Source organism: Rhinoderma darwinii, chromosome 4 (assembly GCF_050947455.1).
Source record: "Rhinoderma darwinii isolate aRhiDar2 chromosome 4, aRhiDar2.hap1, whole genome shotgun sequence".
Taxonomy (NCBI): Eukaryota; Metazoa; Chordata; class Amphibia; order Anura; family Rhinodermatidae; genus Rhinoderma; species Rhinoderma darwinii.
Genome location: NC_134690.1, coordinates 257,998,209 through 258,022,253, shown reverse-complemented (window position 1 = coordinate 258,022,253; position 24,045 = coordinate 257,998,209). Strand labels below are relative to the sequence as shown.

Genomic DNA, 24,045 nt, shown 5'->3' with positions numbered 1-24,045 from the left:
TCCGTTGTCTTAGCGGACAAAATAGCATAGCATGAATCTGCAACAGGCTCCGACGCAGATGTGAATACAGCCGAAGGTAAAAACAAAGGGGTATTCCACTCTTAAGACTGTTATGACATATTACTGGGATATGCCATAACAATATCATCGGTGGGGGTCCCACCCCAGAAACCTGCGGCAATCACAAAAAAAAAAAAGAGCTTGGCTTTTACTTTGCACAGCGTGTGTGCAGAGGGCCTGAGACATATATTACAATTCCTATTGCAGTAAATGTGCACTTATTGCCATGTGCACCTTATTCCATTTCCCTGTAGGTACTTAACAGAATTTACTCCATATTATCTACAATCCATATTCACCGAATAGAGGAGCATCTTTAGGAATAAAGAAAAACAAGACACGTTGGTTTGTAACAAAATGCATTTTACTCTGCAATAACATATTGAAAAGCATAAACAAAATCCAGTGAAAAAGTTGTACTTGCTAAAATGGAAGATTTCTTTTCTCATAAATAGAACTTTGGCATTCAAAATTCTAGCTGTAAATCTAAAATTACAAAAAAAATAAATGCTGCCTTTGAAAAGTGAAAGGCATAAATTGGCGACCATCCAGTGGCGTCCATCTACTTATAACAACTGTATTTACATGAGGTATTTTCAAGGATTCGCACAAGGAACCCGCAAACAGTTTCCAATTCTCACACGCAAAGCTGTGCTTTCAAATAGCAACTGCCCTCATACAGCCATGTATTGATAAAACACAAATAAATAGTAACATACCCAATGCACACTATGTATAGCAAGTTATATATAGAGAAATTAAAATACATATATGTACAATAATAGTTTAACATATCAGTGTCCTGGGTCATCTTCAACATAAAATCCTACCAATTAAACGACACATTAATGAGATGCAAAAGGGTCTTTCGAGCTACGGCAAGATGTTTTTTATTTTGCTCTTGAAAGACCTCGGTTATGCTCCTTACACGATCTTAAGAACAGGTTAACTAACTAAACTTTTTTTTTTGTTTAAGGAAAATCAGGAATAGATCACATAGAAGGTGGATAGCATAAAAGAAGGCTATAATATTTTTACTGGTTTTCCTCCAAAAAATAGATTTATCGAAGAGTGGAGGAGTTGTCTAAAGAATCCGATCAGGTTTCAGTCTTCTTTCCCCAAAGCGCCTATGAAAAAAGAAACCTGGAATCTAATGGTTTACTACGGGCAACTCCTCTAATTTTCCTTGCTTTGATAGATCGCCCCCCAAGAGTCTCATGTTTTAAAATAGTCTTGGAAGAAAAAGGTGAGTAGCATAGTAACGAGAGTTCTGAAAAGAAAAATAATGGTTGCTAAGGGCAACTGACACTGCTTTGGTAACGTCAACCTGGACTTAAACTTTGCTCCCTGGCTCTAAATACTGATCGTAAATACCCTGTAAAATAATCGTGAAATGCATAAAGTGTTAAATAGAAGACATTCGCCTAGAAGATATATCCTGAAAGGGCAAACCCTGTCCATTTGCCCTTCATGGGTAAATGGACAATATTGAGAGGGACCTGTTTGGGACTCCTCCCTACGTGCCAGAATGAAGGGGCGCTCTATAAGAGTGGCAGACTCGGCGCCTCCATGAATTAAATGGACAGCCATCCACTTGAATGGCCGGCATGTAAAGTTTAGTTTCCCCTTCAGCTGGTCACAGTTTCCACGGTGAGAACAGCTGTTCGCTGGGGGTTAGAGTAGCCAGACTCGCGGCGATCTGATGATCACTGCTGCATTGGCTTCTTTTTGAATGGGGGTTGTCTTTATGAAAAAAGGTCTTTAATAAAAAAGGGTGACTAGATATAGTGGTGATAAATTCAGGCTGGTACAAGGCACAAGTAGGATAATATTGCTAATGAGTCATTTATCATATTTACTACAGTAAAACCTCTGAGATGACCACCCAAAATTGCATTGAAAAAGGTCTTATGGGGACGGGTGATCCTCTCGTAGAAGGGGCTACAATACACAGAAGATAGGGAAATTTGTATAGTATAATAGATGGGCGTCTTCTCAAAGAGGTGGTCTTTTGGAAAGGTTTCACTGTATTTAGAATATGATCAATGTAAGAAACTAGACTATAAATAGGAGATAATGGCATAAATGCCTGAAATGTCTGTTAACAAATATATTTACATCTGCATATTACAAATCTGTACGTCATTGTCACAAAGACTAAACCAAAAACAAGACGTTGTCTGGGTATAACACATTGGGAGAGGATTTATCAAAACTAGTGCAAGGAAAGTGGAGCATTTGCCCATCGCAACCAATTACATTCCTCATACTAGAGGCTATTTGTAAAATGAAAGCAAGAACCTGATTGGTTGCTATGAACAACATCTCCCTTTTTCTTTTGCACTAGTTAGAATAAATCCCCCACAATGCATATCGGGCCGAATACATAAAAACTGTGCAAAGTGTCAAAGCTGTCTGTAGCAACCAATCAGATCAGTTGTTTTATTGTAAAACCTGCTCTGGAAAAATTAAAGCTGGAATCTGATTGGTTAATACGGACAGTTTTTTCTCATGAGGCCTGGTGCTTGTATTACAATTTTCACTCGCATTCAATTAATTACTTCTTAGAAAACATGGGAAAGAAATTAATGCTTTAGCATTCTCTCATCTCTGAGAAACAATCTTAATATTCTTTCATTAAAAAAGTCGAAATCGTGTCATAAACATGGCGTGCCAACTTGTTCTAAGTCTTTAAAGAGTAAGCGTACTTTCATAAAACGTTTGATAGGTCATAGAGACATCAGTAGTCTGGATTGGTGGACCCTGGGTGGGGAGACCCCAATGTCGCTGAAACGAAGGTGCTGAAGCGCTAAGTTGAGCGCTAAGCACCTTCGGCTGTGATCGGCGTTCCCTGATAAGGCTAAAGTTGGCATACATAGAACGTCTATGTGAGCCGTCTTTAGCCTAACCGAGTGCGCCCATCACAGCGGAAGACACAGGGCGTTCAGCTGAGCGCTTCTGTACCTTAGTTTCATAGACGGTGGGGGTCTCAGCACCCAGACCCCCACCGATCTACTGACGTCTCGATGACATATCAAAAGTTTGCTGAAAGTCCTGTCACTCTTTAAGAAAGATAACTACTATCACTAGTGAATTATATTGAGAAATTAAATAAAAGTAGAAAAATATATTCTCTGCCCTCCCTCTGTGCCCATGGATGCAGAAAAGATTTAACTAAAGGTCCATATTTAACAGGTTAGTCATACAGCGTCAGTATGCTATGGAGGCACTACAGATTTTTATGAAAATTCCCATCATGCAGAGCTCATCTGCCCAGAAGGTCAGCCATTAGACAGCCAACATGCAGTATTTTGTGTTGTTTCATTGCTTGCATGAAAAACATTCATCATCTCCCTGTGCATGCAGGACTTAAGAGTGCACTTGAAAAATAGATACAAAGAACAAAAAAAAATAATACTAATAATAACAAATACATTTTGCGGACAATGAAATCATATGTAGCATATTTTTTCAATCATTTATCCCCACTGGTGTATACATAAGCAGTTAGTGGGCACAGCTAAAGCTTTTCAGTGCCATTTTGCTATATCTAAAGGTGGACCTAGGTACTGTGTATATAAATAGTAACGAGTTCTAGTTAATATTCCGATTGTCTTAGCAAGCTGCTGCAGTTATTTTAGGAGTGATGTTAGACTGCGTGATCCTAATAAATAAATTATAATATATACATTTTCCGAACTAATCTCAAATTAGTGTAGCGGTCATAAAAAGGTTTCCCAAATTGTACAAGTAGAAGTGGTATGAAAAGTGACATTGTTTACTGTATATTTAAATGGCAGATTAACCACTAAAATATATATATAGGTTTCTATGTATCTGAATAGCAAGTATAGTAGATGGAAAATACTAAGTGAAAGAAATAAAGTTATGCATAGTGGTTGAAAGGCAGAAGTCGTTTGCCGGTATTATTCTTATGAGATAAAAGCTTTTCCTTGTGACTGTAATCTACTCAAGTACCACGGAAGAATTTCTACGTGGAGGCTGCGAACTTAATGTGCAGAATTTCCTCTAAGAAAAGTAAATTGCAGTCATTTTCCCAGTTTTATCTTGATCACATATTTTACAGAGAAACCATTCAGACAATATCGCTGCAGAAAAAAAATTAAGAAGTCATTTCTGTGAGACTTCAAAACCTACCGGAGAATTCTTTTACTGACATCCTGAATGGTCACCCCACCGACGACACAGGAAAGACTCCGTTGTTTGAATATTCTGAAATGCCTAACAAATTTAGCATTACCAATATTAGACAAGTCCCTGTGATCGAGGTTTTGCAGTCAGTTCACATACAGTCCCTTATTTACTATACGCATGTATGATTAAGCCGAGACTGCTTTGTAATATTGCTTGTCATTTGCTTAGGAACATTGAATACCTCCTCTTTGCCGGTTTCCCCATGACAACACTGCCTGCTTCAGTACTTTGGCAGGTAGGCGTCATCACAACATCACTGTCATAGCAAGCAGATACAGCTTTAATAACCAATGAAAATTGATTTGTGTTCTGTGTATGTGAACGTAACCAGAAACAACAACAAATCTGTTGTACCCCCCCCCCCCAAATAAGTCTACACCGTTTATTATAGTGATCATTGAAATATTCAGACTTATGTTTAGAACCCCATAAACTGCACTATAGCATGTTTTCCTCACACCCCAAATATGAAAAATTATTGCCCTGGTTGTTGTGAGAGATTGTAAATACTGTACAACAGAGTAAAAATACAATAAAAATAAAATCTCTAGACCCTGCTCTAAACGACTTGGAAGTGAAAAGGATTCGCTATTAGGCCTTTCAACCACCAGATTGTAACATAAATGGAGTGTGCTTAATGGGACGGTAAAGCTTCCATTGGAAATAATGGCTTTCTTCACGTTGTGGTGGCTTTGTAAATGGACTAGTTTTGCCTCGCCAGTCCCTCTGAAAATGTAACACGTCTAACAGTACTGTCCATATACAAGGAACTTTTGCAATTGAGAGAATATGACAGATACAAAAGTCACGGCTGTATGAAAATGTTAATTATTGGGAAACATGAAAGACAGCGGGGAGATTTATGAAAACTGGTTCAAAGAGAAAGTGGAGTAGTTGCCCATAGCCACCAATCAGAGAATCTTTCCTTTTCAAAAGGGCCTTTGAAAAATAAAAGCTTGAACCCGATTGGTTGTTCTGGGCAACTACTCCACTTTTACTTAACGTCAGTTTTGATAAATTTTCCCCAAAAGCTCCTAACTAAGAAATTCTGGCCGGTGTCAATTTTCTAACACCCAGACAAAGGTCAAACCCACCAATTGGACATCAATAGATCAATGTATCAAAGATCAATACAGAACACCACAATTGCAGCCTCCACTTTCCAACCAGTCTTTTCTTCTAGTCTTCCACGTTCTTTCATAAGATATTGTGAAATGGGAGGATTTTCTTATACATTCACTAGTTCATTATTCCAGGGTGTCGGATGAGTAGGACAATCCATAAAATGACTGGTTTTATTTGTGTAGAGTGGTGGTGAAATGCAGACAAAGCACCTCAGGTGTTGTGCATAGTATATGGCTCCCAGACAGAAATGTAGCCGACGTATGGAGTCCCAGTCAATCATTGGGTAATACAATTATCCCCCATATCCTGAGCATAGCAGTCTGATAATGTCGTCCGCAATTCGTCAATGTCCTTTCGTAACAGACGTGCATCTGCCAGTTTCTCAGTCAGACCCTCAGTGCTGTGACTGCCGGCTTCACTTTCCTCAGAACAGGAGGTGGCAGCTGTGGAAAACAAGACGTGTAGTGTGGAATGTGAGTGTTGTCACAAAATTGATAAGACACGACACGGGGAACAAATCTACAACCGGATTTTACTATGAAAGCACACGTCATAATGCCTACATAGGTTCAGTGAATTTACGGTCACCTCTCCTAACAGGTCTGTTTTAGTAAATACTTGCATTCCCCAAATAAATAATTATTGGGCATTTTTTGTTAAAACAGAGTGTTGTGGCTTTCCTCTATTATTCCTCATAGAACTGTATGAATAAATTAGGTGGTCCCAGTCGTGGGTGTGTCCCTACATTTTGACAGTGCCATCAGCGCTGACAGTCAGCGTGTGCCTTTTGACAACTGGGTGTTGCCATTCCTCTTGACCCTTTATTCATATATTTCTAGGAGGAATAACAGAGGAACAGCGCAGCACAGCATTTCAAGAAAACATGCTGCAGAATTGTTATTTTATGGGGAAGTATTTACTATAATAGCGGGCTTGTACCCTTAATTATTAAGAAGCCGAGGAAAGCGTCACCATTTGTTGGGAAGTTCTTTGGCGCAAAGATCTGTAAACTGAATATGGATTCACAGAAGATTGACAATGCGCTCACAAAGCAGGCAGCACAGGGAATAGCGGCGGTGTGGCTACTTCAAGAACTCGGCACAGAATTGTTGTCGAATATAGGGCAGACATACTTTACTGAATAAGTTCTCCACGACCATAGGCTTTATGTAGGGCTTAGAAATCTGGCAACAAAGTTTAAAATGGACTACAATAATGTGGAGTCTTCTAAGACAATGTCCAAAGACACGTTTACAGAATGGACTTATCCCTGATCTATGTATTTAGACATCTCTTTTTTCCTCTAGTAGTAAACATGGGCTATTCTTACGATGGACTCCAAATGCTGCTGCTTACAAGCTGGTGTGGTCTACTAATGTCTATAGTTTTTCCCTTATTCTGTACCTGATAAGTATAAACATGTATTCATTGTAGAGGCCGTCCAGTCTTCTGTAAATAAAGTCTAGTGTGCACGTTTAATGAAATTGTCCTTCAACATTTTGATACACTTAGTGTTTTTTTTAACCATTCCGATCTTCAAGATCACTGCTTGCAGTCAGTAAACAAATCATATTACTGAGAACAGGTGCAGAGCTCTTAACTGTAACAGCATTCTCACTTACCAATTGGACATAAGGACAGGTCCTTAGCTTCTTGACGTAAAAATGTTTCCGTTCACTGACATGAAGCAGAAATCTTGAAATGGTGAGGCGTTGAAGCACTTTGTTATATACAATGAATAGGCTTTATTTGAATTAAACAGGAATACTAATTTAACAGCAAGAATAAGTATATTTGAGACGACTTACATCGAATGCCTAGGAGCAGAGAAAGATTGGGCTCCTTGCCCTGTACGCGTTGATTTAGAATACTGCAAAGAGCTTTCAAGTCAAACAGACAATGGGACATCTCCTTAAACAGCTGCTCAGCCACTGGCACTTTCTCTGAGAGTGGTTGTCTGGACACCAGTAACTCTTCCACCTCTATGCACATGGAAGCATTCTCTTCTTTTAACTTCTGGTTCTGCATGGGGTGAAGGAATTTTTTTTAATACTATTGAACGAAGATATCCTCAGCTTGTATTGATACAAGAAAATAGATAGTTATGGAAATGTATCATTCAGGAAAATGAATAATTAAATCAGGTTTTTATCATACACATTTTTTTTGGGCGTTTTTGGTGGTGGTTTAAAAAAAATAATAAAAAAAAATTAATTGTGACTATCCATAGAAAAAACAATCTACTATAAAATATGATACAGTTCACACACTGGCCACTAGAGCATTCACTACAGCAGATATTTCCTGTTCTCTGTAGCGCACTTGTCAGCTTTGCTGTATTTACAGGCACAGGATGAGGAGAATCATTATGATCGGAGGGTAGGCAAGTTAATGACCGCTCTATCGTATTACTAGAAACCTAGATAACATAAGATAGTAAAGGTGATATTACGTGGGCCATGTATACGAAACCCCGATCAATGAGATAGCGCGTTGATCGGCGCTCGTTTGCTCCTTTCACAAAGAGCTAGTATGGCACGAGTGCTCGTTTCTCCGATCGCTCGTCCCCATAAATTTCTATCATGTCGGCAGCACATCTCCCCGTTTACACAGGGAGATGCGCTGCGGACAACAATACTACTTTTGGCATTTAAAGCGATTTAATCAGCTGATGAACAAGCGTTCATTCATTGGCTGATCGTTGCCCTGTTTACACAGGGCAATTATCGAGGAACGAGCGTTCTGTTAATGCTCATTTGCCCGATAATTGGCCGTTTTGAAAGGGCCTTAACACAATGATCTGTATTCATCTCACCGAAACTGGTTGTACTCAATCTGGAAACAGTAAAAAGCTATGAGATTTCACAGTCCATTGACGGCCATTGATTTCAGCTATAATAAAGCACACACACTCTGCTATTCTAACTACACAGGAAGTACAGGGGAAAAAAGCGTGTATCTTCAATATGGCCGCCCCCACTAAATGTTTTTATAAATAAATAGCTACAACATAAAAAATAAAAAAAAGACCAAACACATAATTTATCATCTATAAACTGAAATCTAATTAATGAAATTAAAAATAAACTCTTTTCTGCCAAGAACAAATCTCATACGACCTGGCAGCGAGGCACCTAAGTAGCCAGGAACATATCTGATACATCCTTGGTTCTGAAGGCTCTAAAACAGGCGAGGTCACATCTAGAGCTGCGATATAGGTCTTGTTTTAAAGCCCAAAATAAACGATTCAAAGGGAACCTGTCTGTAGGTCTGCATGATGTTATACAGCGAAGGTTTTAGTGTTCTACAGCTGCCCACACAAAAATAGCTGTTTTTCGAAAAGTTAGTAAAGTAGATTACAACTTACCGTGAGGAGTCCAAGTAAGGAGTCCGGCAATACCGGACACATGGAAAAGGGTTGGAACACTAACACCCCCCCCCCCTGCATAACTACATACTGGTGGTTCAGTGGGTCAAACCTACTGAAAAGTCTGCTACAAAACAAGATCGCAGCTCTAGCAATACCTGTTATACGCAACAGCCATAGCAATAACGATTGTCACTAGAGAGGAATGTCTAATACATTTCTGATGGATGGAAAATATTTCTATCAGTCAGAAAATACATTTTCATCCACTGACCGTCGCCGTAAATGATAATTTCCAACTAGTTCCACTATAAAAAACAAAAACAGAAATAGTTAATGCGTTAGGTTAGGTTTATGGATATGCGATTATGGATGAGGGTTGAGGGGGTTTTACACAGGACGAATATTGGGCAGACGAGCGTTAATATGTTAATGCTCGTTGCCGATAATTGCCCTGTGTAAACAGCGGAACGATCAGCAGATGAACGTGCAAACACTGGATCATCTGCCGGTCGTATTGTTTTAAAAAAGTTAAAAGATTATCATTGTTGGCAGCACATCTCCCTGTGTAAACAAGGAGACACACTGCTGACATGATAATAATGTATGGGGACGAGCGATCAGAGTTTCGACCGCTCGTCCCCATCCATAGCTCCGTGTGACAGGAGCAAACGAGCGCCGATCAACGATGTCTCGTTAATGCTGCACCGGCCGAATGTCTGCCGGTGTAAAAGGGCCTTTAGGCGGTTTTCACACAGTACCAACAATGTGTGTTCTTGCTTCCATTGTCGAATAAATAGCATCAAAATAAAGCCGTTTTGTCGCAAATTTCTTCGCGAGTTTGTTTAGGAGGATGGAAAATTCTAAACAATATAATCCCAATTTAATCTGAATGCAAGCTTTGGTTGGAGCTTTCCTGCGGTTTTAGTATTTTTCATTTTACACACGCACCTGTGAACGTAGAATTGTGTGTTACGTAGAATTTCCTCGCATTTTACAGTTTTTTTGCAGAGTACATTTAGTTTGCATAAGTGGTCTGCTTCAGTACGCATTTTAATCGAAAAGTTTAATTTTGGCATATAATCACTGAAGTCGCGTTTAGGTGGTTATGTATATAAATTATTATGTTGTATTTTTACGCTTGGGGTGCTATGCGCTTGTGCATTTTATATTTTAAACACATTTAAACGCAACTCAGAAAAAAACAACTTATACTTACCCAGAATTCTGTGCGTCTTCGTCCAGGCCAGCCTCCTGGGATGATGGTTCATTTCATGTGACCACTGCAGCCAGTCACAGGCTGTAGCGGTCACATGGGATGAAACGTCATACCAGAAAGCCAGGCTGCAGGACGGCGTAGGGACGTTCCGCCATAGCTACGTAAGTATGATATTTTGTGCAGTTTTCCACAGCGGACATTCTGGCCGAAAAACTGCACCACAATCTGGTGATGTTTTTCCCAGCGGCGTACGGGGTGGATACGCTGTGTGCTTTTACTCAGCGTATACATCCGGTGTCAACGTTACCATAAAGACATTTTAATGAGTGTACTCACAACGTATAGAATACAATCTAGAGTAATTCTACGTTAGAGGTAGCAAACTACTATATGGCTCTGAACCTTTTTTTCTTTAAAGGATAAAGTAGGGAAGAATAAAAGAGCTGCAAGCTTATCCACCTAGGGTGTCACTGCCAATTACATGAGATGGGCCGCGTTGTTACCACCTCTCTGCGGGAAAAAGACGCGTTATCTAGCATACACAGAGGGAATTTAGTGATGTGCGGGAACTGAAGAAATGTTTGCTTCTAATTGTTAGATTTTCCTACAGTCCAAAGTGATTTCACAGAAATGTTACAAAAAAAAGATGGGAGTATTCCACAGGTGTTTCCCCTAACACACATGTCCCATTATATATATATATATATATATGATAAGAGTTTATAGATACATACTTCCAGGGAAAGCGTGTGCAGTTTTTGTGTACAGTCTGCTTGTGCTGCAAACTTCTTCTCAATCTCCAGAACACAGGAACCTTCCTGGAACAATTTATCTCTTAAGGTCTAGAGAGATAGACAAGGCAAGGACATGTGTAGCATTAACCATTTAATCATAACTAGAATAATACAACAGAATGTCATGCATTTATTGTCAAAGTCTGAGAAGTTTCTTCCTCCCATCACATCATCACATTTCAAGATGTCACGGTTACAAAAGTATAATCCTGGATAAAACCAGAAGCCATAAAGGATTGTCCACCAATGTGGACGGGTCTGTAAATTCACTATCGAGTTCTATATTCCTAACATATATACTGTCCGGAGTAAGATTCCCATTATAATAACTACGGGCCATACTACTGGGTATAAGAACACATTAATAGCTCTACTTTGGAAAATAAAGGCTCTCAAAATTCAAGCATCTTACAGTCCAGCAATACATTATGCTAGCCCACAGCTTCTAATTCTTCCATTTTTTTCCTGTAATATACAATATACCTCTAAGACAATAGGAAGCTTGGATAAGCTTGGGCTGATTTTTCCTAGACCTTCGTCCCAGAGGATGTCAATAACAAGGGTTAATGTATAGAGCTCCACTCCAGATTTTTAGTCCCCAGGAATCCTGCATAGACACCTTTTTTCTGCACAATTTATGGATTATGTATCACACGGCCACCTCCAGCATTAGACCTCATTCCATTGCATGAGGCTTCCTCACTCATACAACATTGTGCCCCCTATGTGTATGACCTGGAATAGTTTTTGGTTTGGGAAATCCTGATCCACTGTGATAGGTGGCTGAATTAATTTCCCACTTTTCTAAATGCCAGTGCTAAAACCCCCCCCCAATGAATGTCCTACATAAAATATTGAGAAGTGCACTCCCCGATTTACCGACACAATATGCAGTTAATCAAGCAGCGAGTGCAGCTTGGTGCGGTGGCAGGTAATTATAGGCGTCTGCTCCACCTCAGGCCATGTTTCGGGACAATGAAAAATGAACTACACACCCAAATCCCTTCAGTTATTAATCATTTGCCAAAAAAACACTTCTGAGGTTTGCGAAGTCTTAGCCGCCTATCTACATATTTATGGTACTCCCAAAAGAACTCACGTCCGATCCTAGTTTCAAAGTAACTTTGTAATTTCAAGTTTATTGATTTACATAAAACTATTAAAACATCAAGCTGTGGGTAAAAAAAAGAAAGAATGGTTGTAGCAGCTTAATTACAAATTAACACCTAAATAACAGTGATGAATTGCAGCTTGGAGTCTGGGAAATACACTTCAGTAATACATCAGTGTTGATGAGAATACATTTTTACTTCGGAGTATAACTAGTTTGGAGGAACTCTACATAAAATATTAGGGAACGGACCAAAGACCTAATGTATTGCTATTAATGAAAATAGAACCCGGCAGCTGTCAGCATGCTACAGGCCACTGTCTATGGTAGTCTACAATCTGCAAATGGTAGATTACGATTTCAGGGAGTGTGGTTCTTAATGGGCCATACGGTAAATGTCAAAGTTAAAAGGTAACTTTAATTGCCTGCTCATACACATTAGCAGTTATTAATATATATATATATATATATTAGTTTACAAACATATAGTTTCTTTTTTTTATAGTTTAAGAACATATAGTTTCTTGTGAAACCTTACAACAGGATCTTACCTGTATTTCTGCAGTCATGCCATCAATCTGACTCTGTTGATTGTCTATTACCTAAAAATAAAAGCAACAGTCAAGAATGATGTTCCTTAAAATAATAATAAATCTTTAAAAAGTGGGTGTACAGTGGGCGCAACATGATCCACAAGTTTACTTTATAATGAGTTCTGTCTGTGAAAATCATTCCCCCAAACCATGTCCAGGGATAGTTATATGATAAACTGGGTTTGGGAGTGCTGGTGAGTTCTAAAACGCTTTGCTGTGCAGTCTCAAATTTGAGAAATCTATACTCAGTCCACTCGTTTTGCATCTTACCTTGTTAGCACGTTCAGTTTGTTCTCTGAGCCGTTCATTTTCGCTCTGTAGTTGTTTCGTATCCAACATTGGGAGCCGGACACCATCCTCCAGACAATTTTGGACTTTTTGTTGTAAGCTGCAAGGACATACAAAGAGGTTATATTTACAATAAATTACTGGTAATACGACTTGACAGGTCAAGCAAGATATAAGGTGACTGGTTTATAGATATGAAGACAAGATCACATGTCATAAGTCTCTTTGGAAACCTCATATTTTATCAAATTTGCCTCATATGCTCTCTTCCTAGGTACATTTGGATCAGTATTAATTGAAATATCCTCAGCCATATTATGTCTGTATTCTACAACTTAAATAGAAGAGCAGGGATGGTAAACAAAATTATGGAAAGAATAAAAAAAGGCTCAATGTTTATGGCGATGGACTGATCAGTTATCTACATATGTTGGCAATAACTATATCTCTGTGGGTACACGGGTAGAGAACATTGGTACTTATATGAAGTCACAAAAAAAACAAAAACCTTAATAATTATAAAACATATACAAAAATGACATGTAACAATGAGAGACTTGAATCCCAGGTTACTTTAAAGAGACTGTCACCGGTGAAAACACCCTAAACTATAGTAATCTGTAAATATCTTAAAACACACCGATTCCGAAACTGCAATTTTATTTTTCTACTCACTTGCATTCCCTCGCTATAAGCCCGCAAACGGGCAGTGCGCTGCATGCTGATGTGTAGAGTGGACTACGAAGCTTGGCAATATAATGGAGAGGACTCGTCCTCAGCAGGCAGCACACGACCTGTTTGTGGGCTTATAGTGAGGGAATGCAAGTGAGTAAAAAAATAAAAATTACAGATTTGGCATCATCGTCTTTTACTGATTACTGTAGTTTAGGGGGGTTTCAGAGGTGACAGATTCCCTTTAAGAGATAGGATATCTGAAAGAGTAGGAGTCAATACAATGTTGGAATTACTATGCGGATTTTGTTTTTCTTCAAATTTTTACTATAATTATAATCATCGTCGTCAGTGCTATTCCCATACGACACCACTAGAGTAAGCTTGGAAGCTTACTGCGTACCGTCTGTATAACAGTATACAGTCAGCTTCCATCCTCGCCCTAGTAGCGGCTGCAGGCAGCATGTTATTTTCTGAATTTGTCTTTGCAGAGGATTTGGAGCTCTGTATCAGAAAAACTAAGCTGCGACCACTATAAACATAAGAAAATAAGGTTAACAACTTTTGGCCAAATGACGGCTGTGGTAAGTGAAATGGAGTCTATTACTTCGAACACTGAGAGCACGCGCACAGTTCTCTATGCGGACACCTTGAGTATGAGTCCGATTATTCAAGAGATGCATCGTTACTCCTCCCTCCTGTCGCTCCCTGCTTGTGATTGACCGTTCCTCCCTATAATCTCTCATCTCCCATTTCCTTATTTCTGCAAAACTAGGCAGATTTTCCATTCAGGCCTCTAGGGAGGAAGGTGACAATCTTTGTGGCAGTTGTGCTTGCAACCTTCCCCACTCATCTTTTCCAGATACAATCAATTATTTTCAGATTTTCTTAGCAGTTTGACAAAAAACAACAACTCTTTAATTTAGGCCCCATGTACACGGCTGTGCCCGTAATCACGGCCCCGCATTTACGGGCTGTGCTTCTATACAAAGTATGGGAGCACGGCCCGTAAAACACAAAAAAAAACAGACATGCTTCATAATTCCCGGCACAGTTCTACAGCACGGACACCCATCCGTAGCGATCCGGAAAGGTTTCCGCGGCCAATAGAACTGAATGGGCACGTAATTACGGGGCGATTTTATGGACATGTGCATGGGGGCCTAACTGGTAATTTTTCTTGTATTCAGACTAGTTACCTCTGGAAGATAAACACACATTCACACACGTGTGTGCAAAAGAAACACAACAGTGAGGGAGGGGTCTTACCTTTGAACTGTTAAGACCAGTTCTTTTTCCCTCTGTTTCTGACACTCTGTCTGTGCTTCTTTTTCTTGAAACTGTATCCTGGACTCGTTGGCAAGTTTTTCTAGACACTTAATGGTGTCTTTCAGCTGTTTGTTTTCTTCTTCTAATACCTGCAGCTTTAGACACAAAGTAAAACATTAAAACCAGCATCTTCAATAATGAAGTGAATCAGGCATCAGGAAAGACCCCTTTAACTTAGGGCATCTAACAAATGTCCTAAGAAAAAGAAAACCATTAGGACGACTTGGTTGCCTTTATATTCAAGCCACATTCAATATTCATAAGGGGCACGCTTTCTTGTTGACCCCTAATGGGAGTTCAGGGACTGCTCATTGGATGCAAGACCCCCAAAAGGTCTGTTAGGAGCTCTAAGTTAAAAGGAATCTGTTCCAGTGACCTTTAAAGGGAACTTGTCACATAGTTTTTCTTACCTAATCCGCTACCAGTTATGTAGCCTGTAGTACCCTCAATCATACCCCATTTAGTGTTTGTTTGTTTTTTTAAACTGTCCCATACGTCTGTAATCCCTTTTGAAGAGTGCGAGCACCATATGTAAATCAGCCCCACCGCGTAATTAGTCCTTTTCTTTGTCCTCCTCCCTCCTCCTTGATTAATAGCCCAGTTTCTTCCCCCTTCCCGTCTCAAATCCAACACCCGCGCAGTAAACGATTCTGCGCAACCAGGAGCTCGGCTCAAAGACACTACTGCACATGCTCACTGGCTGAGTAAGCAACATCAGCAATTAGCGGTGCTGAGAAAGGAGGCAGGTCGGACACCACTCAAAGACCATCAGCCCCCCCAGTAAAGTGACCATCACAGACATGAATGGCAGAATGAATACCTACGCTGCCCAGGACCAGTGTTAATGGCTCCTCTCTGTCAGGCTCTTCTGACGGGAAGTGGTGGGCGGTACATGTAGCAGACATGCGTAACGTCGGCTACAAGCATAGTTGAAGTAAGCGTCGGGGGCGGAACTTGTAGCTCACACGCATCAGGTCTGCTACAAGGAAAAGTATTTTATTTATTTTTTTCAGGGCAGTGGATGAGCAAAGTGTCGCGGCACCCCTGGATGGTTCTCCACCCCGGTTGGGAACCACTGATCTAGATATAGAAGTTGCTGGCCGAACTCACGAATACACCATACGCCTATGTATGGAATGCCCAATGGACTCCTTACTGCTGATAAACACACAGCACCGGAAAAGTTTGAGAACAATTATTAATGATTGGACAATACTGTTAATGGGCCACCACTAAGCTTTATTTACTTTACATGACGAACAGCGCAGCTTCAGTGCAAAAAGGGACAGGACTTTAAAATGCGCCTTACATCAGACAGACCTCCTTTAACTGCTTCCCGACCGCCCACTGTATATTCACGTCGGCATTTGCTGGGCTCTGTGCAGTGCCGACGTGAATGCACGGTGGGTGTTAAAAGTGCGATCCGGGTGTCTCAGAGTAGCGCTGACACCCGGATCGTGCTGTTAACCCCTGCCTCTGGTCCCGGAGACATGACCGGGACCTAATTTGTTCAGGTCCCGGTCATGTGATCGCAGGGAAAGCTTGTTGTAGCAACGAACTGGAAAGTTTGTTACTACAACAAACTGGAAAGTTTGTTGCTACAACAAACTTTCCCGGGGACCGATTGCGGGTGCTGCAGTCGGTTATAAGGCAGAACTGGGGGCCACACAACGGCCCCCGGGTCTGCCATGCACGGCAGCCTATGAGAACCAGCCGGAGGCCGGTCCTCATAAGCTTCCTGTCAGTGTGACTCTCAGCGTCACACTGACAGTTTATAATACGTTACACTACCTAGGTAGTGTAATGTATTATAGCAGCGATCAGTGCTGCCAGTCTTCAAGTAAAACAAGTAAAAAATAAAAGTAATAAAAATGTTTTATAAAAAAGTGTAAAAACAAGTAAAAGTTACAAAAACAAAAAATGCTTTTTTTCCTATAATAAGTCTTTTATTATAGGAAAAAAATGAAAATATTAAAAAAAGTACACACATTTGGTATCACCGCGTTCGTAACGACCCAAACTATTATATTATTTTTCCCGCACGGTGAACAGCGCAAAAAAAATATTTAAAAAACAATGTCAGAATCACTATTTTTTTGGTCATCAACCCTCCAAAAATATAGAATAAAAAGTGATCAAAAAGTCGCATGTACCCTAAAATATTACCAATAAAAACGACAACCCGTCCCGCAAAAAACAAGCCCTTACACAGCTTTTTTGACTGAAAAATAAAAAAAGTTATGGCTCTCAGAATATGGTGACACAAAAAATTAATAATTTTATCGAAAAGTGATTTTATTGCGCAAATGCCACAAAACATAAAAAAACTATATACATCTGGTATCGCCGTAATCGTATCGACCCGCAGAATAAAGTAAAATGTCATTTATAGCGCACGGTGAAAAGTGTAAAAAAAATAAAACACAAAAAACAGTCAGAATTTGTTTTTTTGTCACTTTGCTTGCCAAAAAAATCTAATAAAAAGTGATAAAAAAATCACATGTATCCTAAAATGGTACCAATGAAAAGTACAGATTGTCCCGCAACAAATAAGTCCTCGCACGGCTCCGGTGAAGAAAAAATAAAAAAAGTTCTGGCTCTCAGATTATAGCGACAGAAATCAGTGCCATTTATCAGTGCGACATTGGCCACATATCTGCGGATTATTATTTATTTACCGAATTATTATACCCTCTTATTATGTCCTGATGTACTCTGCCCAATTTACACATAACCCCACATTATAAACTGAAATACCAGCAAAACCCCAAACAGAACAGTTACCAAGCAAACTCTGCGCTCCAAAAGCAAAATGGCGCTCCCTCCCTTCTGAGCCCCACAGCGTGCCCAAACACTAGCTTATGTCCACATATATGATATTTTATATCCGGGAGTACCCGCTCAACATTGTATGAGGTATTTGTCTTCAGTGGCACAAACTCGACACAACATATTGTCCGTTAAAATGGCATATCAGTGGAAAATTTTAATTTTCACTTTGCACCATCCACTGCGCATTAACGCCTTCGCAAACCACGACTTAATAGCATGTTGGGGTTATATATGGAGCGGGCTCATGCGCTGCGCCCGCGCCATATTCTGCAGGTGTCCGCTGTGTATTACAGCTGACACCCGGTGCTAATGGACAGGAACAGCGATCGCGCTGTTACAGGAGCCTGTAAAAATGATATTATACTGCAATACATTAGTACTGCAGTGTATTGTACCAGCGACCTAATGATCGCTCGTTGCAGTCCCCTAAAGGGACTTTTGGGAGGTTTCCACTGTTTTGGTACCTCAGGGGCTTTGCAAATGCGACATGACACCCGAAAACCATTCCAGCTAAATTTGAGCTCCAAAAGCCAAATATTGTTCCTTCTCTTCTGAGTCTTGCCGTGGGTCCAAACAGCAGTTTATTACCACATATGGAGTAGTGCTGTAATCTGGACAAATTGCTTTACAAATTTTGGGGTGATTTTTCTCCTTTATTCATTGTAAAAATTAAACATTTCTATGTTTTTTCAGAAAAAAAAATCGATTTTAATTTTCACGGCCTAATTCCACTAGATTCAGCAAAAAAACTGTGGGGTCAAAATGCTAACTATACCCCTAGAAACATTCCTTGAGGGGTGTAGTCTACAAAATGGGGTCACTTTTGGGGGGTTTCCACCGTTTTGCTCCCTCCAGGGCGTTGCAAACGCGACATGGCACTGTAAACCAATCCAGCAAAATCTGCGCTTCAAAATCCAAATGGCGCTTCCTCCCTTCTGAGCTCTGCCGTGGGTCCAAACAGCAGTTTAGTACCACATATGGGGTAATGCTGTAATCGGGAGAAGTAGCTTTACAAGTTTTGGGGTGCTTTTTATTCTTTATTCCTTGCAAATATCTTTTTTTTAAATATTTTTTCAGAAAAAAAAGTAGATTTTCACTTTCACAGGCAAACTCCAATAAATATAGCAGAAGACCTGTGGGGTCAAGATGCTAACTATACCCCTAGAAAAATTCCTTGAGGGGTGCAGTTTCCAAAACCTTCTCACTTTTGGGGGATTTCCACTGTTTTGGCACTACAAGACCTCTTCAAACCCGACATGGTGCCTAAAATATATTCTATAAAAAGGAGGCCACAAAATCCACTAGGTGCTCCTTTGCTTCTGAGGCCGGGATTTCAGTCCATTTTCACACTAGGGCCACATGTGGGATATTTCTAAAAACTGCAGAATCTGGGCAATATATATTGTGTTGCGTTTCTCTGGTAAAACCTTCTGTGTTACAGAAAAAAAATGTATTACAAATGAATTGCAGCAAAAAAAATTAAAACATTTGTAAATTTCCCCTCTACATTGCTTTAATTCCCATGAAAAGACCTAAAGGGTTAAGAAACTTTCTGAATGCTGTTTTGAATACTTTGAGGGGTGCAGTTTTTAATATTGGGTGATTTATGGGGTCTATCTAGTACATAAGGCCCTCAAAGCCGCTTTAGATCTGAACTGGTCCCTGTAAAAATCGCCTTTTGAAATTTTCTTGAAAATGTGAGAAATTCCTGGTAAAGTACTATGCCTTGTAACTTCCTAGAAAAATAAAATAATGTTCAAAAAACTATGCAAATATAAAGTAGACATATGGAATATGTGAAATAGTAACTATTTTGTGTGGTATTACTATCTGTTTTACAAGCAGATACATTTAAAATTAGAAAAATCATAATTTTTGCAAATTTTCTCTAAATTTTGGTGTTTTTCACAAATAAGCAATGAATTTATTGACCAAATTTTTCCACTAATATAAAGCACAATATGTCACGATAAAACAATCTCAGAATCGCTTGGATAGGCAAAAGCATTCCGGAGTGATTACCACATAAAGTGACACATGTCCGATTTGAAAAAAATGGGGCTGGTCCTGAAGGCCAAAATGAGCTCGGTCTTGAAAGGGTTAACTAGAGGCTTCACCAAAATGTCCTAATAGAATTCATAAAATAAATGCTAAGAACCGCCACGATACAGGCCCTTGAACTCAGTTGTCCTACTCAACTTCTAAGTGGATATAGCCTTCAGCTTACTAGACTCTGACTTTAGGGGGTTTTAAAGAGGCTATCTGATCTCGGTATCCACAATGATAACCCTTTTCAGGTACCTTGTAGATGCCCCTCTCTAAGGGCTATGTACAACTTTAAGGCCATTTTTTTTTGTTATTGCATTGGCTGCATTATGTGATAAAAAAATACTTGGAGAACAGCTGGAGAATGAGCCAACAGTCCAGCTCTGTTAAATATGTCTGTGAACGGGATTCTGCAGCCTGTTATGTACTAAAATACATGCAGGCTGCCGAATCCAAATGGAACAACATTTTTAGTCCCAACCAATTGCAAAAGTGTTGTTTTTTTTTCTCCTTCACATAATACAGCGAATGCAATAACAGAAAAAAAGGAGCCTAAAGGTGTCCATATCCATCTTTCTCAAGACGGGTGCCCTTTAAAACAAAGTCACTAATGCCCTTAAAAAGAAAGTACCAAGCTCAGCATTACTGCTCATTGAGGAGTAAGCTCAACGAAAACTATCCCACTGAACTTCGGTCACTTTAAAAGAAAAGGGCATACCTTTGGCATCTCCAATTTAGACAGAGCAAGTGTGGTTTATAAAGAAAGCCAAATGTGCGACAGTAACGCATACCAAGCAGGAGTTTCCAATAAAGAGCTACTTACCCTTTCACTCTGCCGCTGCACATCATCAAGTGTAGGCAGGTCAGCCACGTATTTCTCCAGAGTCTCAATCCGCCTTTGCTTATCCCGGTTTAGCTCATTTTCTTTTTGACATTTCTTTCTTAGGCTGTTAATGTATTTGTCTCTAGTTTTTATCTAAATGTAGGGAGACAAATCAATATCCATATTTATTTAAAGTTTTATTACATTCCAAAGGCAAGTATTAAAGGCTATGAAACTTGTGCAAAGGTTTTTGTTTTTTTTATTCAAATTGATGTTTTATGTGATTTTAAAATTGTTTAAATTGACTTATCAAACATTATGTTTTGTGTTTCTGAGACAGCTTCTATGTTACCTCTGTATATAGAAGGTATATAATTTGTTATGAGCGGATACTTGGCTGAGAACGGGTCCACCATAATATCGATCACATCTACGTTCACATCTAAGGTACATACAAGACCCGCTATCACTTGAGCTGTCAGTTCAGCTTAACTAACAGAATCGCCTCATGACGAAACTGTACAGCTTCTATGTATAGAGGACACATGAAAGATATATCAGAAAAAGTAAACAAAACTTGTAATAAGTCAATTTAATGAATTTTTTTAAATCACATAAAAAACATTGAAAAGTGTACAAAGCCTTTAAGATAAATACCAGTTATTGACCAATATGTGCCCTATCTCCTTTGTAAGAAATTAATAGTAAACACAACTGCAAACTTTTCATCAGAACAGGCAGCCTTTACATTTGGGCTAAAGTAAGCTGAACTAGCGGATTCAACGATACCCATTAGGGTCAGTTCACACATCGTTTTTTGGCACCGATTGACGCAGAACTTACCCAATGGGGCCTTCCTTCTTTTTTTTTTTGATTCTGCATGGGCAGTATGGGCCAAAGGTTCCCAAGTGTCAGTTTAGGAGGCCACTTAGAGGGTGAAATTATGCCCACTGGTTCAGTACTATTATGGCATCTATTTGATGTCTACTGTAAAAAGATCTCTTCTGTTCCCATGTTCCCTTTAATGGGTATCTATTACCTGACAGATTTAGAACGTGACATAATAAAGAGAAGCTAATTTGTGCACATGCACCCACAAAGCAGCCCCTTGATCCACTGGACAGCGGTGCTGCGCTTCATAATGATTGAAAAAGAGAGGAATAAAGATTAAGATTCTAGGAAAGCACAGTGGCTACCCCTTTTGTGCTGGTACTAGTGGCCATATGATCACCCAGCTAGAACTAATTGAGATATAATTAAGAGCTTTCTACTTGGATGCTTAACAACAGAATATATGACACTGATAGATTTATTGTAGAATAATAATTTGAAAAAAAAAAGAAAAGCAAAAAAAAAAGCACAACATATACTGATTGCTCTGCAGTTAAAGAACATACCATACTACATTATTAAATAGGAGTCTAATCTGTTACACATACGGTACTATATACATCTTCCAGCACGGCTGATCACAACAGATGTTTCCTAGATACACATAGTATATCATAATGCTCATCCACCAGCGCTGAATCAATCAGAGCAGAAGCACTAATGTCCAATAGTTATGCACAGAACGAGAAGGAGCAAACAGGAAACAAAAGTCAATTTAACCGCAGCCCCAACGATTATCATGAAGGCTAAAGCTCGACTTCGCACCGCCAAGCTACAACGGCATGGAAATCTCACGACGTGGAGGTAGCCTGTGTGAGCAATCCCTGACTGGCTATGAAGGTAATCTTGCTGCATAGATAATCAGTGGTATTCATCGACATGCTCACAATTCTATAGCAAGACTTCTTATAATCAGGATCTCAATTCAGAGCTGGCAATTTCATCATATGATAACAGTCAGACACCTGCTGGGTTTTTCTCCCACAGATACAGGCTTATTGATTTTATTTTTACAAGACATGGTGAAAATCAAGCACCAACGCCTTCATTATCATGCAAGATCCGTTCATTTGCTGCTTGAAAACGGAGTCCTAAACCGAATGAGTTTGGGAATTTAAAGGAAAAACCAAATACTCAAAAGAAGAGAATGTGATGGTCCCTTCCATTGCTAGCTCCCTATTTCCATTTGTAACGGTGAGCCCCTTTCTTTCAGTCCTTCATGCATTTAAACATTATAAAAAGAATGGTTCCTGCCTGAATTACTACCACTTTATAGAATTGTATACCTTCTCCTCCATCTTCTTTACGTCATCGCTGGGTTTGATAGCGCCCGGTTTCGGGGCCTCATTGAGTTGTGCAACTCCCATTTCAGCGGGGGAAAGTTTTCCCTCCAGTTCACCTCTGTCTCGAAGGAGTGGGTTCAACCTGTCCATAGGCAAGTTCTGCAGTGGTTTACAGCTTTCACACGGAGATCCCTTGAGAAGAAAGTAATGACAAATTGAATGAGATTTGTGTTTCATTTGTTAGTAACGGTACGGGAAGTGGCATATTAGAAAAAGGCGATTTTACCAATTACCATTAACATTGAGATAATGTATATAGACACTTCCGGAGCTGCTAAAAAGGGAGCAGTTAACGGAGTTATCGATGGGTATAAAATGTGGCTTTACCTTTCCATGCCATTTACTGTGATATATAGAAAATATTGTGGACACCGGTAATTTTTTTTCTCCTGAACAACAAAATAGCAGCTCAAAGAGTCTAATTGTCAAGGTAGAACATTCTTAGCCTGCCGAGCCGCCATATTGTATGTCAGAAAGCGAATGGTAGAACACCACCCCAATGTGAAATTTGAGGTTAGCGGTGAAGAGTAAAATCTGAACATTTCTATTCGGATGTCAAGTGTGGAACTTTAGTTTTAATAAATACAGTATGAATTATTAACCGGTTTATTATTGTAATTGCAAAAAAAGTTTTTCAATAAACAAAGAGAATAAGGCCCTGTTCACACTGAGTATTTTTACATGTTTTTTGCCGTGGAAACAAACGGCCGAAATTGCCTCCCATTGTTCCGCGAGCATAAAAAAATGCGTTTTCCACCTCCAAAACCCCATTGAAATCAATGGGAGACGGAAAAACCGGTGCCAACGGCCGCCGCGGTTTTTTTTAGTTTTGCTTTTTTTTTTTTTTTACAAAAAACGCTCGCGGTTTTTCCCTTTGCCTGTTGGCCGGTGTTTCCGCTCCAGGAGAAGTCCCTGACTTCACTGTGTCCATATATGACGTCAGGCACTTCTCCTGGAACGATGGCACTATCTACAGACAGGTAGGGGGGAGGGTGCCATCTATGGGGGGGGGATGCTGTGTAGAACTACCTACAGGGGGCTGTGTGGCATTACCTACAGGGGGCTGTGTGGCATTACCTACAGGGGGCTGTGTGGCATTACCTACAGGGGGCTGTGTGGCATTACCTACAGGGGGCTGTGTGGCATTACCTACAGGGGGCTGTGTTTCATTACCTACAGGGGGCTGTGTTTCATTACCTACAGGGGGCTGTGTTTCATTACCTACAGGGGGCTGTGTTTCATTACCTACAGGGGGCTGTGTTCCACTGCCTACAGGGGGCTGTGTGCCACTACCTACAGGGGGCTGTGTGCCACTACCTACAGGGGGCTGTGTGCCA

The 24,045-nt window shown here is 39.9% G+C and overlaps 1 protein-coding gene across 1 annotated transcript in view; it reads right to left on the bottom strand.

Annotated features, from left to right (window-relative positions):
* Window positions 1-406: 406 nt before the first annotated feature.
* Window positions 407-24,045, bottom strand: part of CEP85L (centrosomal protein 85L) — a 127,168-nt gene continuing 103,529 nt past the window's right edge. The window contains exons 6-13 of the mRNA XM_075862417.1: window positions 22,652-22,840; window positions 20,475-20,627; window positions 14,714-14,868; window positions 12,755-12,872; window positions 12,443-12,493; window positions 10,721-10,828; window positions 7,209-7,422; window positions 407-5,843 (exon numbers count right to left, since the gene is read on the bottom strand). Coding sequence (XP_075718532.1) covers window positions 5,677-5,843; window positions 7,209-7,422; window positions 10,721-10,828; window positions 12,443-12,493; window positions 12,755-12,872; window positions 14,714-14,868; window positions 20,475-20,627; window positions 22,652-22,840 — 1,155 coding nt within the window. The 3' untranslated portion in view covers window positions 407-5,676. The remainder of the gene's footprint in view (window positions 5,844-7,208; window positions 7,423-10,720; window positions 10,829-12,442; window positions 12,494-12,754; window positions 12,873-14,713; window positions 14,869-20,474; window positions 20,628-22,651; window positions 22,841-24,045) is intronic.